This window comes from Gloeophyllum trabeum (genome assembly GCF_000344685.1).
Source record: "Gloeophyllum trabeum ATCC 11539 unplaced genomic scaffold GLOTRscaffold_00004, whole genome shotgun sequence".
Classification (NCBI taxonomy): domain Eukaryota; kingdom Fungi; phylum Basidiomycota; class Agaricomycetes; order Gloeophyllales; family Gloeophyllaceae; genus Gloeophyllum; species Gloeophyllum trabeum.
This window is the reverse complement of record NW_006920413.1, coordinates 434,505-448,165: the sequence shown is the minus strand read 5'-3', so window position 1 is coordinate 448,165 and position 13,661 is coordinate 434,505. Positions and strand designations below refer to the sequence as shown.

General features: G+C 56.3%; 7 protein-coding genes across 7 annotated transcripts; 4 read left to right on the top strand and 3 right to left on the bottom strand.

The window, feature by feature from the left end:
- Positions 1-650: 650 nt before the first annotated feature.
- GLOTRDRAFT_127308 (uncharacterized protein) lies at positions 651-1,196 on the top strand (the record flags this gene model as incomplete). The annotated part of the gene is made up of 1 exon (XM_007865918.1): positions 651-1,196. The coding sequence occupies one exon, from the start codon at positions 651-653 to the stop codon at positions 1,194-1,196; it is 546 nt and encodes a 181-aa protein (XP_007864109.1).
- Positions 1,197-1,457: 261 nt separating this feature from the next.
- On the bottom strand, positions 1,458-1,808 carry GLOTRDRAFT_38263 (uncharacterized protein; the record flags this gene model as incomplete). The annotated part of the gene is made up of 1 exon (XM_007865746.1): positions 1,458-1,808. A coding segment is annotated over one exon (351 nt), but the record flags the coding sequence as incomplete, so codon positions are not given.
- Positions 1,809-1,952: 144 nt separating this feature from the next.
- Positions 1,953-3,176, top strand: GLOTRDRAFT_137399 (uncharacterized protein; the record flags this gene model as incomplete). Its single annotated transcript, XM_007865917.1, has 1 exon — positions 1,953-3,176. One exon carries the CDS (start codon positions 1,953-1,955, stop codon positions 3,174-3,176), a length of 1,224 nt encoding a protein of 407 aa, XP_007864108.1.
- A 1,934-nt stretch (positions 3,177-5,110) lies between these two features.
- On the bottom strand, positions 5,111-7,117 carry GLOTRDRAFT_37588 (uncharacterized protein; the record flags this gene model as incomplete). Its single annotated transcript, XM_007865696.1, has 3 exons — positions 5,111-6,287; positions 6,343-6,608; positions 6,659-7,117. Coding segments are annotated over 3 exons (1,902 nt in total), but the record flags the coding sequence as incomplete, so codon positions are not given.
- A 911-nt stretch (positions 7,118-8,028) lies between these two features.
- GLOTRDRAFT_127305 (OsmC-like protein) lies at positions 8,029-8,659 on the top strand (the record flags this gene model as incomplete). Its single annotated transcript, XM_007865916.1, has 4 exons — positions 8,029-8,049; positions 8,120-8,314; positions 8,370-8,537; positions 8,600-8,659. 4 exons carry the CDS (start codon positions 8,029-8,031, stop codon positions 8,657-8,659), a joined length of 444 nt encoding a protein of 147 aa, XP_007864107.1.
- Positions 8,660-9,391: 732 nt separating this feature from the next.
- On the top strand, positions 9,392-10,517 carry GLOTRDRAFT_115066 (OsmC-like protein). Its single transcript, XM_007865915.1, has 4 exons — positions 9,392-9,630; positions 9,685-9,841; positions 9,901-10,091; positions 10,146-10,517. Exons 1-4 carry the CDS (start codon positions 9,523-9,525, stop codon positions 10,203-10,205), a joined length of 516 nt encoding a protein of 171 aa, XP_007864106.1. The 5' UTR covers positions 9,392-9,522; the 3' UTR covers positions 10,206-10,517.
- A 405-nt stretch (positions 10,518-10,922) lies between these two features.
- GLOTRDRAFT_127303 (uncharacterized protein) lies at positions 10,923-13,358 on the bottom strand (the record flags this gene model as incomplete). Its single annotated transcript, XM_007865914.1, has 3 exons — positions 10,923-11,696; positions 11,756-11,937; positions 11,999-13,358. 3 exons carry the CDS (start codon positions 13,356-13,358, stop codon positions 10,923-10,925), a joined length of 2,316 nt encoding a protein of 771 aa, XP_007864105.1.
- Positions 13,359-13,661: the final 303 nt, after the last annotated feature.

Sequence of the window (13,661 nt, the reverse complement as noted above, 5' to 3'; positions counted from 1 at the left end):
ATTAGGCGACCGCATGAGAACTTACTGACAGTCTGCAGCCCTTCGAAATCCTGACTGAGATCAACGACATTGACAGGATTCTTCAAACCCGTGCGGAATCGCGGCCCCCCCCCCAACATACGACGGCCTACGTAGAGGGTTCCACTTCACCCAGGCAAGTCATGCATTTCTTCGCTTTCCGAGCGGTCGACTTGGGGTTAAAGTGGTGCATCAACACCGAATGGAGTGATTCCAAGTCGCTTGCAACTATTTCGTGCCTGCGGATATTGCGCGTCGTTTTGAAGACTACTGGAAAGTAGACCCCAGTCCGTACCAATGAATTCGACATCCGGTCTAGTACGACTAATACACACCGGGGATTCCTTATCTCAGAGCTCGCAGATCTACGAGGTTAGTAAAGTTGGGCATGATATGTATGACAGACGTATACCTTGCTCATATGCCAGAACCTGGTTAACGCCCAATAAACACCATCTCTGAAGGTGCCGGCGGGGATCAAGTCGAGGAACCGACACTAGAGAAGGTGCCGGCGGTGATCCAGTCTAAGAACGGCGCCAGAATAGCTTGACGTGTGCACGATACGTACGTGGAAGGCCTTTACTGGGAAGGGCCGTTCATTTCAGCGCGGCGCTGGTCGAGCGTTCCTTCCCATGTTCAGCATGCTACGCCGCTTGACTTCGATTTCTATCATCTGTTTGTTCCTCGCGTGCACGGTGCTCGGCGCCACCGGCCTCACCAACCAGCACCTTGCTCACCTCAGTACGACGTCTGGCGGGCTCGTTACTTGCCTCTCTGACCCCGATGTTCACGCTTTACAAGAAGCTATTCAGCTCACACCATGCACGCTAATTTACACCTTCGCGTCATGGAGTGGCCATGCCCGATACCTCATCCATGATCGAGAATACATCCAGAATGTCGCTCGCCAGTACCGGGAAGCTATCGAGTCGAAGCGTCTTGCTATCGTTGCAACGCAGATGGATGAGCCCCCGGCAGAAGGGGACCCGCGTTGGAAGTATGTCATCAACGGGAATCATTGGGATTCATTAGCTATGTTCTCCAATTCGTCCGTTGAGAGCAAGGCTGCCGTCCAGCCCACCGCCGAGAGCCTCGCGTCGGCCTTTGATGCCTGTTTGACGAGCCATCCGCCAACCTCGATCCAGAGTGAATCGTCGTTGCCCAAGGACGAGTTGTAACGACTCTCCGGTGCGTCTGGCATGAGCTGATCGCGCGCAACCCATACTGATCACGTTTGGACTTCCCAGTTGATATTAGCCGTGCCATGCTTAGTGTCCTGGACTCTAGTTGTGACTGTCGAAGTTTCCGCGCCAAGCGGTTGCGACCTTTCGAATGAGTCGGACTACCTATCTGCTGGGATATGGGGAGTCATACCTATGTATCTATAGCCGTCGATTCCGCTATTCATATAGTTCTTGTCCATGGAAGTCTTGTGTTGGCTACCTCTCGGATGCAGTGTCATGTACATTGCTCTCATCATGGCTAGCAATTATACTAAGTTCGGTGCACCTCGTAGGGTGAACACCAGATTGCGGGTTTTGCGGCATCATCTCAACTTGGAGTGGAACACTGGGAAATGGAAATATCAAGAGATAGCTCAGTCGGAAACTAGGTTCCACGGCGGTAAAATGAGAAGTATCGAGGCAAGACAACTCATAGGGAAAAACAGCATAAATATTGAGCTCCGTAGAGCTGCCACTCTGGGTAAGCGTGTCATCCTTGTGCAGGGGCCATGCTAATCTTCTCTGTATCGTTCCAATTTTTTCGTATGTCACCCCGAAGGGGACAATAAATTAAGCTCGAGGTGTGATCCTAACCACTAAGATAACACATTTTCTTCCGGTCGCGGGTCCCGCGAGACGATCACATGTCGCGTCGTGACCATCGTGTCTCCTACTCGTGTACCTCAACTTATGTTCTCCGATGATTCTCCAATGCCATCGACCGCAGATCCCGGGTGGTGGAAGAGGCCACGAATATTCGTGCTACCGGTTCTCCCACCCGAGCTTTGGATAGAAATATTCGAGTTCGCGACGTACGTCCCCGGAGCCTTACAATCCCAGTCATACAACCCCTTCGAAACCGTTGTTCCTCTCCCGCAACTAGAAGAACTTCGTTCTCTCAAGATTGCCTACAGAACGAAGCGATCTCTGGTCCTCGTATGCAAGCGTTGGCGGGACCTCGCCCTACCGATCCTGTATCGAGTTGTCCTTGCCGATGGCACCAAGGCGCTCCTCTACCTGTACCGCACCCTAACGTCCGACCTCGCGACATCTCTTCGAACACATGTCCGCAGACTAATTTGCCGCGTCGAGACTGCTGAAAAGCTCCTGGCGTCCGACCCGCTTCCAGATGTGATCAAGGCAATCCCGAGTCTTGTTATATTCAACCTGTGGTTGACGAACGGGACATCGTATTCCATGCCGGATGACGTGCTCTTAGCCGTTGCATCCCAGGGGAAGTCCATCCGGGTCCTTGACTGGACGCCTAGTCTGCGTGATGAATATGATCTCACCGGATGGAGACAAATGTTATCATCCCTGCCCAACCTGAGGATCCTCAGGTATGGATTCGGTGGGATGTCGCCATCCACCGCATCCGCTCCACCAATACGACTGCCCAACCTGACCTATTCAACTTGGGACACCTTTGGGAGGCATGGTCGTCTGACGCCCGAAGACGATTTAACCGGGCTGCGGGCGCTCGAATTCATCTCCACTTCCGCGCTTGTGCCTCCTCATCTCGGGCGTAACATCACTTCGCTCTCGATGCCAGTCGTGCCACAAAATGCCAACGAGGTTATCGCCCGGGTACTCTCGGCATTGCCCAACGTTACTCACCTTGTCCTATGGTCGCTTGTCTGGGCCATTATCCCCCACGCTCTCTCCCTACCGAAGAAGGTCCAGAAGTTGGGGCTTTGCTGGTGGTCTGGACAGCGAGACAATAATGAAGACTACGCAGGTCTTTTTGAGAACATATTTTCCATCCATGCGCCCGACCTCGAAACCGTACGGTTTGTGGGCTGGGATGAATGGGGGGCTCTCTCCCGTCGGTCCCCGCAAGTGTTATCGCGGTTCCGAGAACTGGCCCCATCTCGTACCTTCAGAGTCGAAGATAGGGAGGGCAGGCTCCTGGTGGACTTGTGGGGTCTGAGCTAAGCATTACGCCAGCAATATCCGTGTATTCAGTCCATGGTTCGTCCGGTGCCAGGTGCGCTCGGAGTCCGCTCTGTTCATATTCAGGTCGTCAGCTCCAGCTGGTGCATCTCATGCACGCCTCCGACCACCAGGTCACGAATTCTCCCGCGCATACGCCTCGGGAACGGAAGGCCACTTTCGTCATTACTGCCACGTCCTCTCCATCATAATGATCAATATTTATTCGCCTCCTTATAACTTGAACGCTTCTTTTGATATCCCGTTGCAAAGCATATCATCTGTGTGCCCCGGGGTCCAAACTGCACCACACGAAGTTTCGATCCCCGAGATATCTAACAGTGCTCGTGCTTCCCTGTTTCTTGTTTTTCGTAATGATTCTCGGATGCATAGCTGTCGCCCTCTTGTTTCAATCCCTGTCCGCCAATGTAGACTTTGACTGTCGTCGTGCTGTACATTGACGCCACACAGCGACCCTGCCCTCACGAGCAGCTTACGATGAATTTGCTGATCATGAGTGCCTCTGTATGTATATGCATTCTGCACACTGGAATCGAGGCGCTCCGTTGCTAACCATCAGATACGTGCTACCATCTATGAAGACCCAATTCTATTGCGAATGATGCATGACCGTACAATACAAGGCGACCTTTCCCAGGCCGAAATATTGCTACATTGAGTGTCCGGTTGGTGTGGCTATATCGTTAACAACAGGACAAAAACTTGTGAATTAGGACAAGGGTATAGTAAGTACGGACGTGAATAGGCATTACACTTTACAAAGCGACTGCTGCGAAGGGATTCCGCCCTGCGGACCCAGGGCTCGTGGATGGCCGTGCTTCATGATCGTCGTCAAAAGGAGTAACAAAGGGGTCGACTGCTTGAGAAGAATGGCGTGCGTGCGTGTTCGTCAGGACCCTCGTCACGGGCGTGGAAGACTCGGAGACCTGTCTCGGAGCGGAATTCGAGAGCGCGGGGACTGACGAGTTGCGCTTGTGCCGGTCTATGGGCGGCGCGAGAGATTGCGGGGGACGCGGGAGGACGTATTGCGCTTGCTGTGGTCGCGTTTGGAACGCATGGTGGATCGGGAGTGCGACGGGCGTAGAGTCGGCGTGCGGCTGTGGCTCCGCGACATCGACTACCATCGAGTCGTATCTCGAACTCACGTCCGTCGGGACGCTCGCGTTCCTGCGAGGCTTGGGCCGGAAGGAGGAAGGAGCCACGCTCTTCCTGGTGGGCATGATCACGTTCATCCAGGGTGCCCTCGGCGGGCCTGGAGAAACGGACCACGCAGACGAGGGCTCGTTGTCGGGGACGGTGGTCTCGATGGCGGGGACGTCCGGCCTGCTCGTGGATACTGTGAGAACGGGCTTGACGCGCCCCTGGACGGACTGAGTGTCCGCGCCGGGAGTCTCCTCGTCAGCGTGTCTTCGTTTCCAGAATGCGCCTGTCATTTGCTTCAGCCAGCCGCGACTGCCGGCGCCGCCTTCTGGAGGAGCGTCCGCGAGTACCTCTGTAGGCTGTTCCTCGCCATCCGAGGATTTCTTTCCGAACCCAAGGAAGCGCTTTGGGTGCTTGGGTTGGCCTTCCGACTGGACAGTACCTTCGTGAGACTCGGCCGAATGGTCCAGGAAACTATCCCAGCTCTTCTCGAACTGCGGCTGCAGCGCGTTCAGCGGGTGGTCGTGTCCCATGAGCGAGCGCCCTCTTTTCTCGTGATCGCCCCTCGCACTATCCGAGACCGAGCGGAACGGGTTCAGACTCGGTCTGGGCGACGGCATGGGCGTGAAAGAAGGAAGATCCATCCGCGAGCCCTTCTCGCCGCCTTTCTCGTCCGCGAGCCCACCATTCTCAGCGTGGTACGGGTACACGGCGCCCTCGAGCCCCGCGCGCTGCTCCCGCTGCCACTTGCGCCGGCGGTACGCCTCGCGCCAGGCGCGCCCGCGCGCGTGCCAGAAGACCACCGCGAGCGCCATGAGCACCACGAGCCCCCACAGGCCGAGGAACACGCCGAACATGATGCGCTCCTTCTTCAGCGAGTCCACGTACGTGTTCACCAGGCGGCCCACGAGCCCCTCCTTGTCGTCCGCGCCGCCGCCGATCGCCGCGGCCGCGATGGGCTGCGTGGCTTCGTTGACGTCGGTGGGGGAGAGCACGAGCACGGTCTCGTTGACGGTCGGGAGGTCGACGTTGAGGTTGTCGTGCAGGAACGTCAGGGCGTTTTCCAGTGCGTCGACCTTGGAGCCGATGAAGCAGTTGAGGAACTCCTGGATGGGCTGCTCGAGGATCGTCCCGTTGAACACCGTCGCGACGCCGCTCTGCAGCTCGTTGTAGAACTCCACCAAGGTATTATTGAGCGTCGTCGTCGTGCCGTTCACCCACCCGAACAAGCCGTCGTTGACCGTGCTCTGCATCGTGAGTATGCGCCCGTTGATCTCGCTCGCGTACGCGGACGACTGGCTGTACATGCTCGCGTTCATCGAGATCGCGATGGTATTCGAGAAGTCGGAGACGGACGACGCGGCGCGCGCGGAGTATTTGGCTTCGAGCGGGTGGATCGCGAGGAGCTGGATCTCGACGGAGAGCAGGCCGAAGAAGCCGATGAGGAAGCACGCGAGCGCGGGCGGGTGGAAGACGTAGTGGAGGAACCACTGCAGGTGCGTGTACGCCGCGGGCGAGAGGCGGAGGGCCCGCGACAGCTGGTTCGCGAGGCGCGTGAGGAGCGGGTGCGCCGCGCTCGCTTGGAGGATCATGAGGTTATGGTCGCTCAGCGTCACGCTCGGCGCCGCCGCTGTCCCTGTATGATACACCGTCGGGTCGGTCGACCACGCCTCGCGTGTGTACTCCAAGTGCGCCTTGAGGCAGCGCCACTTGTACCACTCGAGCGCGCAGTTGCCGGCGAGGAGGAGGAGCGCGAGGAGGACGATGAGGACGATGCCGATCTTGGTGATCTTGACCAGGTCGTGCCCGAGGTCGTCGACAACGGAGGTGTCGAGGTCGCCGCAGAAGGTGAGGGTATTTTGCTGCGGGATGGGAAGGACGGAGGCGTCGAAGGAGAGGTTGGCGAAGGTGTCGTTGATGTCCTTCTTGACGAGCTCGAATGGGGTGTCGACCCTGGAAGAGGTTAGTTATTATTTTCTTAGGATCACAAGGTTGGATGGACGCTCACAAGTTATCGATCTTCTGCTTGAGGTCGGAGAAGGTCGGGAGGGAGGAGTTGAGGTTCTCCAGCGTGGTCTGAAAGGTGTTCGGGATGGTCACGTTCTGCAGCGCGTCGAGGCTCGGGATGCTGAACTGCGGGACGTTGATATTACCGAATGGGTTGACCTTGTTCAGCGCGGACACGGCGCTCTGGATGACGCTGTTTGCAGACGAAACATCGTTCTGGATCGACGTGCGGATACCGTTCAAGCTGCTCGTTACGAAGTTGCTGATCTGCATGAATGTCAGCCCGGATATCACGTGCAAGCTTGATTGATACGCACATCTTGGACTGCAGCAATGAGGACGGACAAAGCGCCTCGGATTATGAGCTCCAGGAAGCAGAGGAACGTCGACCGGTAGATATCAATCAAAAAGTTGATAATCGCTTCCATAACAGTGAGCGACAACACCAGCGCAGCACGAGCGCCGTTCATAGTGCCATTCACCGCGTCCGCGATCTGCTGGTTCGTCGCCTGCGCCATAAACCTTGGCATGCTCGCCGCCGCCGTGGCGGCCTGCTCTGCGGCCTTGCAGCTCGTCAGGAGGTCGCCCTTTGCGTTGGCCACCGCGTCCTGGGCGGAGGCGGAGGAGAGCTCGAGGCGGAAGGCGATGAAGAGGAGGGAGAGGATGGGGTACGCGAGCCACGTCAGCGAGAGGAGGTGCGGGAGCTGGAGGTACGGCGTGAGCGTCGAGTAGGAGTGAGCGTCGTGGTATCCGGGCGGCGGCGTCGCGCCGCGCATTCTAGGGGAAGTCATGGACATTAATATTTAGTAGTAAAAGCACTGAAGTCAAGTGTCGACCGGCGACGGGTCCAGTCGTGGAATCGCTGCGAAGAAAGACGGGCGGAGGGAAACCCGGGGGTGGGCGGCGCATTGCTGCCAGGACGAGTGCTTTTGAGAGGGACGCGGGCATTGTCCCGGATGCGCTTTCCGTCGCTCATTGTATTCTGCAACAATAGGACGTCCCAATTAGGAAATACCTCGGAGGCTCGGAGGGCCTGCCGCTGCTGTGCGGCCTGCATTTTTACCTAACGACGTGTGAGCGTCCCGTATTTATTGTGTTACTTACGGCCTGCTATGTGGTTTACCTTTGCATGGTGGCGGTATGGTTGTCGAAAGGGAAGGTGACAAGCGTGGCGGCTGATCCGGCAACGGCCGATATAGCATTGACATCAGTGGCTGTGTGAGCCACGCGAGCGGACCCGGTGGCGTTCTCTTTCTCTCAAGTGTACACGGCCTCACCTCTCCATCTACAGATTTGGCGTTATCAAGTCTATAAAAACGAGGAAATTATCGTACTTAATCAAATATGTACTATTGCTGTGCCAGAGTTCAGGGTCACAGCGCGAGCCAAAAGGAGAGTGATCACAACCGTCACAACCTGATGTCGATCTAGAAGTACGATCCGACCCGAGGGAGAAGGACGCGTGAAGGGCGAAAATCGAAGCACCAGCACTGTATAGCCCCGAACCCAGCACCGAGCGACGATCGTGACATCACGAGCTCTGCGTACATCCAAGACATGGCCCTATATAACGAGCGACACGCCCGCCCCTTGACGCCCTCCCTCTCCCCCTCCTCCCATCACCATGCTCTCTTTACGCAGAACTTTACGTACCTTTCCACATACGCTTAGAGGCGTCCGGTCAGTGATGACGCTCAAAGACGTCAAGGTCGGTCTAGCGTCTTCCATCCATACACTTCCGCCTGGTATCGAGTGACTCACATGTGGGCGGCGAGCAGTACACGGCACACGCGACCGCGCGCGGCCAGGGGCGCAACGGCGAGGTCAAGTCGCACAACGACGCGGGGCTCACGCTGCGCCTCGCGATGCCCAAATCGCTCGGGGGCAAGGGCGACGGGCAGAACCCAGAGCAGCTCTTCGCCATGGGGTACAGCGGTAATACCATGAACACACATTCATCTTCACTTGCTAGGGTACTGAGCGGGGTGTATGCGCGCATATACAGCGTGTTTCCTGAGCGCGCTGCAGCTGGTGGCGAGCAAGAAGGGACGGGAGGCGCAGGAGCAGGCGCGCAATGCGGTGGTGCACACCGACGTGCACATGGGCGAGCCGAAGGACCTGGGCGGGTACGGGCTCGCGGTGGACGTCAAGGTCGAGGGAGTCGACGACGAGGAGCTCATCCAGGCGGGGCATGAGGTGCGGTTGGGGCTTAAGGGAGGGTAGGGCATAGCGAGACTGACTGATTGACGCGTCTGTAGGCTTGTCCGTACAGTCGCGCGCTGAAGCACGGGGCGGTGGTCAAGGTCTCCAAAGCATGACCAGGCCGGAGATAACTGGAAGAAGCAGCGAAAATGTAGACTGACATCACGTATGACCAGCGTCCTGCGGCGTCAGGAAGGACTTGCCGTGCACACATAGTTATACTGGACGAAATACTTCGCAGCAGGAGAATCAAGCTTATCGACGCACGAAGACTTCGGTATGAGAGCGCAAGCCGTGAGGTTACATCAGATATGACTGTCGTCGGAGCTGTGGGGAAAGAAGATTGTCTTGTCGGACTTCCATAAGGCCAGTCAACACCGCGTACGGGTAGGTTTTGCACTGGAAACGAGATGCCGCCCGGACGACAACGCAGTTTTATGGAAGACAGAAGTGAGGTGAGCTTGTCCAAACAGGCGAGTTGCGGAGCGACCCTTTTATCGGACGCTTCATTCCAACTAGTCTGTGCACTACCTTCGAGGACAAGCAGAGCCAAGGCAGGGTCACCAGGAACGACGACGGCTCGGCGTCGTTGTATGACAACCTATCCTGGAGCGCGTTGGAGACGTGGCTGATATCGTTGGAGAGACATGGAGAAAGCCAAAGCCGTGGCGGCATCGTGCTGATCGTCGCGGGCCCGGCGGCCACAGAACGGGGAATGCAGAGGGAGAAGCCGGCGGGAGGGAGATGTGGCACTGACGGCGGGGGACTTACCGCCGGCAGACCCAACAGCCTCCCACGATGATGCAATGCGGTCGTGGCTGCTCGCGGTGATATCATCTCTGAGGGACGCGCCGCCCGTATATAGCCCGACAAGGTTGCAAGCATCTGCACAGTCGCCTTTGCTCGCCGTCACCGCCAAGTAACACCCCATTTTTATTCGAGTTTTCTGTTCTTTTGCTACGCACGAGACTCGCCTGCCATGGTTGCTGCTATGCTCCTCAAGTCTTCCGCGCCGCGAGCCGCTCTAAGGGCTTCGACTGCTCTTCGTCAGAGTCAGAGGACGTACATGACCCTGCGAGACCACGTGGTGCGTATCCCGACCTCCCGTTCCTATGAACGTGTGCTGATGAGGGACGAGTAGTATATGGCCAAGGCGACCGCGGAGGGCGCGGGGCGCAACGGCAAGGTGCGCTCGAACGGCGACACGCTGCTCGAGCTGGACATGTCGATACCCAAGGCGATGGGCGGGAAGGGCGCCGGGCAGAACCCCGAGAAGCTGTTCGCCATGGGATATGCTTGTAAGCACGCCCGCTCCCTACACGTTCTGACGGATGCTGATGTGGTGTGGGGTGCGTAGCGTGTTTCCTGGGCGCGCTGCAGCGCTCGGCTGCTGCCCACGGGAAGAAGGAGCTCGCTGACCAGGCGAAGATCCACACCGTCGTGCGCATCGGGCACCCCGAGGACCCGCCGCTCGAGGGGTTCGGGCTCGAGGTGGAGATTAACGTCGAGGGGATTGATGACGACGAGATCATCAAGGCCGCGCATGAGGTGAGCTGCTGAGATATCTTCTGGGGGCGAGGAAGTGGTGTTGATTGGTTCTAGTTCTGCCCGTACAGCCGGATGCTGCACCATGGGATTCGGGTGAACGTCAAGAAGTTATAAGCTAGTTCGCCTCCTCCCTCCGCCCTCTCTAACGCCTCGAACACGTCCCCACGAAAATCACGATCCGGAATACCCACAAACCCAACAACCACCACAATAAACAACAACTGAAAAATTCGAACCTTTCTTGTGTGCATGTTATAGATGGCCGTCTTCCTTCCTATTTTATTGTAATATCTTGGCTTAGTTTGAATCTCTCCACGCAAACACGAACGAACTGGGGTCATTGGTACGATACGAGTCGGTGTACTGTATCTGTGCTTTGTAGCGATAGTATTCTAGTGCGAATTTAATGGGCTTAACTGCGTTACGTGTCTCTCTGGTGGGCGGGAGCTCGAGCGCAGTTCCGAGAGTGATATGTAAGAGACTGGATGCAAACTAGGTTGTCCAAAGGATCAGAATTATCATGATCGGGAGAGGTCCTGAACTTTTAAATGATGGGAATGTGGCAGTAGAAAGCGAGAACAGCTGCTCGCTGTCGCAGACCATTAGCTTCAAGGTGGACGAGGCCGACGCCGATGGAGAGCAATGAACGGTCCTTTTGCGAATATAGAACAGAGAACTTATCATTGTGACAGCGAGTACAGAGCACATGCGACATGACATGACAGCGAGCGATAGCAGAAACAGCAAACTTACAGAGTAGATACCGCACGTATCGACACAAATATACGAAAGAACCCTATCTCCGAACCAGACTTGCAGACTTCAGCTGCTTCAGGACCTCCCGCTCTCCCGCACCTTCAACGACGGCATACTCTTCCTGCGAGTCCTTCGGAGCGGCTGGGGGGGCTCTACAGATGCCGAAGCAGACGAGGGGCTCCCTTCCTCTGCGTCCGTCGGTGCGAAGCTGCCCAGAGAGGCCTGCTGAGAGCTTTCGCCACCTGATGGGAAAAGCTGCTCCGAATAGTAGGCATTCTCCAGCCTGTCTTTCCGGAGGCGCTTCCCGCCGTGCACCACGTCCTCCCGTTGATTGACGCCAGAGAAGTCTTGTCTTTCCGTCTCCCTCGTTCGTTTGGGTCTGACACTTGCTCTCGTAGATGGCCCAGGGGGAGGATTCGCGACCACGGGTACCGGGTCGACGAAAGGCGGTTCCTCATCCGGCAGTCTGTTGTAAGCGTCCCGCAATATCTTGAGAACGTTGTCGTGCGTCCTGGGGCCCTCGTCCACGAAGAATAGCGCCCGCCACTCAGAAAGGCATTGCTTGAGCTCTTCGAAATAAGGGGCGAATTCTTCGAGCAGTTCACGCCACCTGATCTTGCTGTCCATGCAGCCCACTTTATCCGCCCGCATGTTTTTGTAACCGCCGGTCATCCACGCATGCAGTGGGGTCTCCTTGATCTTTTTACTTGACCGCCTATCACAGGGCCCGACATAGAGAATGCAGATCCAGATGATCACATAGAGGAACGACTCCAAGTCCCATTCCGGCTTATGAGGCATGTTCCAACCGTCCTTGAGCAGCTCAATGGCCATAAATGGGGCGGTTCCCTGCGAAGAAACGAATGAATAATCCAAAGATGACGATCGAAGGCCCGAGATCAACTCACCGTTCTCGCAGCCTGTGCTGGTTTCCTGCTTCCGAGCTCAGGATATTCTACAGCATAGTCTAGGTCGATGAGAAGACCGCGTCTGCGGTTAAGATTCCTGTCAATTTCGGCAACCAGCATAATGTTCTTGATACTGATATCTCGATGGAGGACCTTGGCCTTCTCCAACAAGTCCTTGTGCGCTGCAGGAACAGATCACCCGTCAGTTGCCCATGTCGTGCTAACCATCCACGCCGGACATACCTTGGATAGCATCTATGAAACCCCCAATCAACTCCTTCTTTGTTCTGAAGCAGTAGATAGGCACAGCGAAGGGCGCCAAGACCAGGCGACGATGTATACGGACATCTAGGCGTGCCCACCTCTCTCGGTACTCCGGTTTCTTGAGGAGTGCGCGGACGAGTCCCGTCGTATCATCCTCCTTATTGTACTTGACGGTGTTGTGAGCAACCAACGTTAGCACGCCTTCCACTCCCTTGGCCATCTCTAGCAACTTCGCTTCCGTGAGCGTGCGCGTCTCGTCCGTCCAGCAGTCTTTGATGGCATAGACGGTACCGTCGCAAGTCGCGCGCCAGACGTTGGTGCCACGCCCACGGATGTTATGCGGAGTGTGCACCCGCTCATGGATGGTATACGTCTTGTTGTTTATCGTTATGCAACGACTCCCATCATCAAGCTTCTTTATCGATGGGTCGAAACCAAGGCTGTCCCGGCCAGCGAACATGAACCCCAGGACGAGCCGGAGAAATGAGTGAGGATCGTCAAGCATATGGAAGGAAGCGGATGAGATTTCTCCGGCACGATCGATAATATGCAAGATAATTCGGAAGCCGAGGACGGATACTCCCGGAACGAAGCGTCTGTCGTCCTGTGATTCGAAGATCATAAGGGCACGCTCGGCTAGTTGGCGCTTCGCATCCGACGTCAGAGCGGCGCTGTTGCTTTTCTTGAGCTCCCAACAGCCTACGACGTTCTCCCAAGTCATTTCCACATCCTTCTCGAAGAAAAGGATGTCAGGATGGCGACCAGTATTTGAAGGACCTCCGGGAACGCTGGTGCTCCCCGCAAACTCGCCAGTAACCGCGCGAGGAGGAATTACGCGATTATACGTAGTCTGAAGGAATGTCCTAATGTCGTCGGCGAGATATGTCAGGAAATTCGCCATCTTTGCCTCCTGATTTCCGTTGACGGACTCTAAAGTAAGGTCAGGGCATTTGTCCCATCCCTTCTTCTTCTTTCCGACCTTGTATTTGCCTCCACGTTTGGATACGTGTCGATATAGGGCGTCGAGTGGGCAAGGAAGGGCGATGTCAGGAAATATGAGTTCAAGTAGGCCAGATATGTTGGGGGCGCAATATCCACGTAGTTCCTCGTCTGCCATAATCTTGGTGTCTTCGACTTTTAACTCCGAGTTACCCTCTGGATTACCGCCCTTTTTTACCGGGGTAGACTGCGGAGGTAGCGCAGACTCGACGGCGTTGAACTCGTCTTGACGATCGTATGGCAGAGCAGTATGACCAACCGTATGCCCGAAGAACTCTAGAGGATCTCTCTGAGGCGGGGTATGAGGCGGAGTCTGAGGCGGGGTTGTGCCCGTGGACATGGTGAGGTCGCTTTGCGGGGGAGAAGAGCAAAGAAACACGCACCAAGCGACGACAGCCTTTATACGCGAAGAAGAGATATTCGAACCAGGGCCAAAGCCGACAAAACAACCGCAAATTGTTGTGGTTGGGGAGCGCGCCTGTCCGCAGGAAGAACAAGGTCACACCGCAGTGCCGTGACACGTGCCGCTGCTCAACGACGCGGGACCAGTCAGAAAGCACGAATGAATAGATTAGTTGATGAAGACGCCCACAAGCTGGTCTGGATCCCACCTTTACCAATCTCTGAAGCTTATCTGAAGGCC

What these genes read in the sequence shown, in the direction of transcription:
- GLOTRDRAFT_115066 (XM_007865915.1), top strand. Translation starts at nt 9,523, where the DNA reads ATGGTTGCTGCTATGCTCCTCAAGTCTTCCGCGCCGCGAGCCGCTCTA. An exon ending in TGACCCTGCGAGACCACGTG is followed by an intron (nt 9,631 to 9,684) that starts GTGCGTATCCCG and finishes AGGGACGAGTAG; the next exon opens with TATATGGCCAAGGCGACCGC. An exon ending in TCATCAAGGCCGCGCATGAG is followed by an intron (nt 10,092 to 10,145) that starts GTGAGCTGCTGA and finishes GATTGGTTCTAG; the next exon opens with TTCTGCCCGTACAGCCGGAT.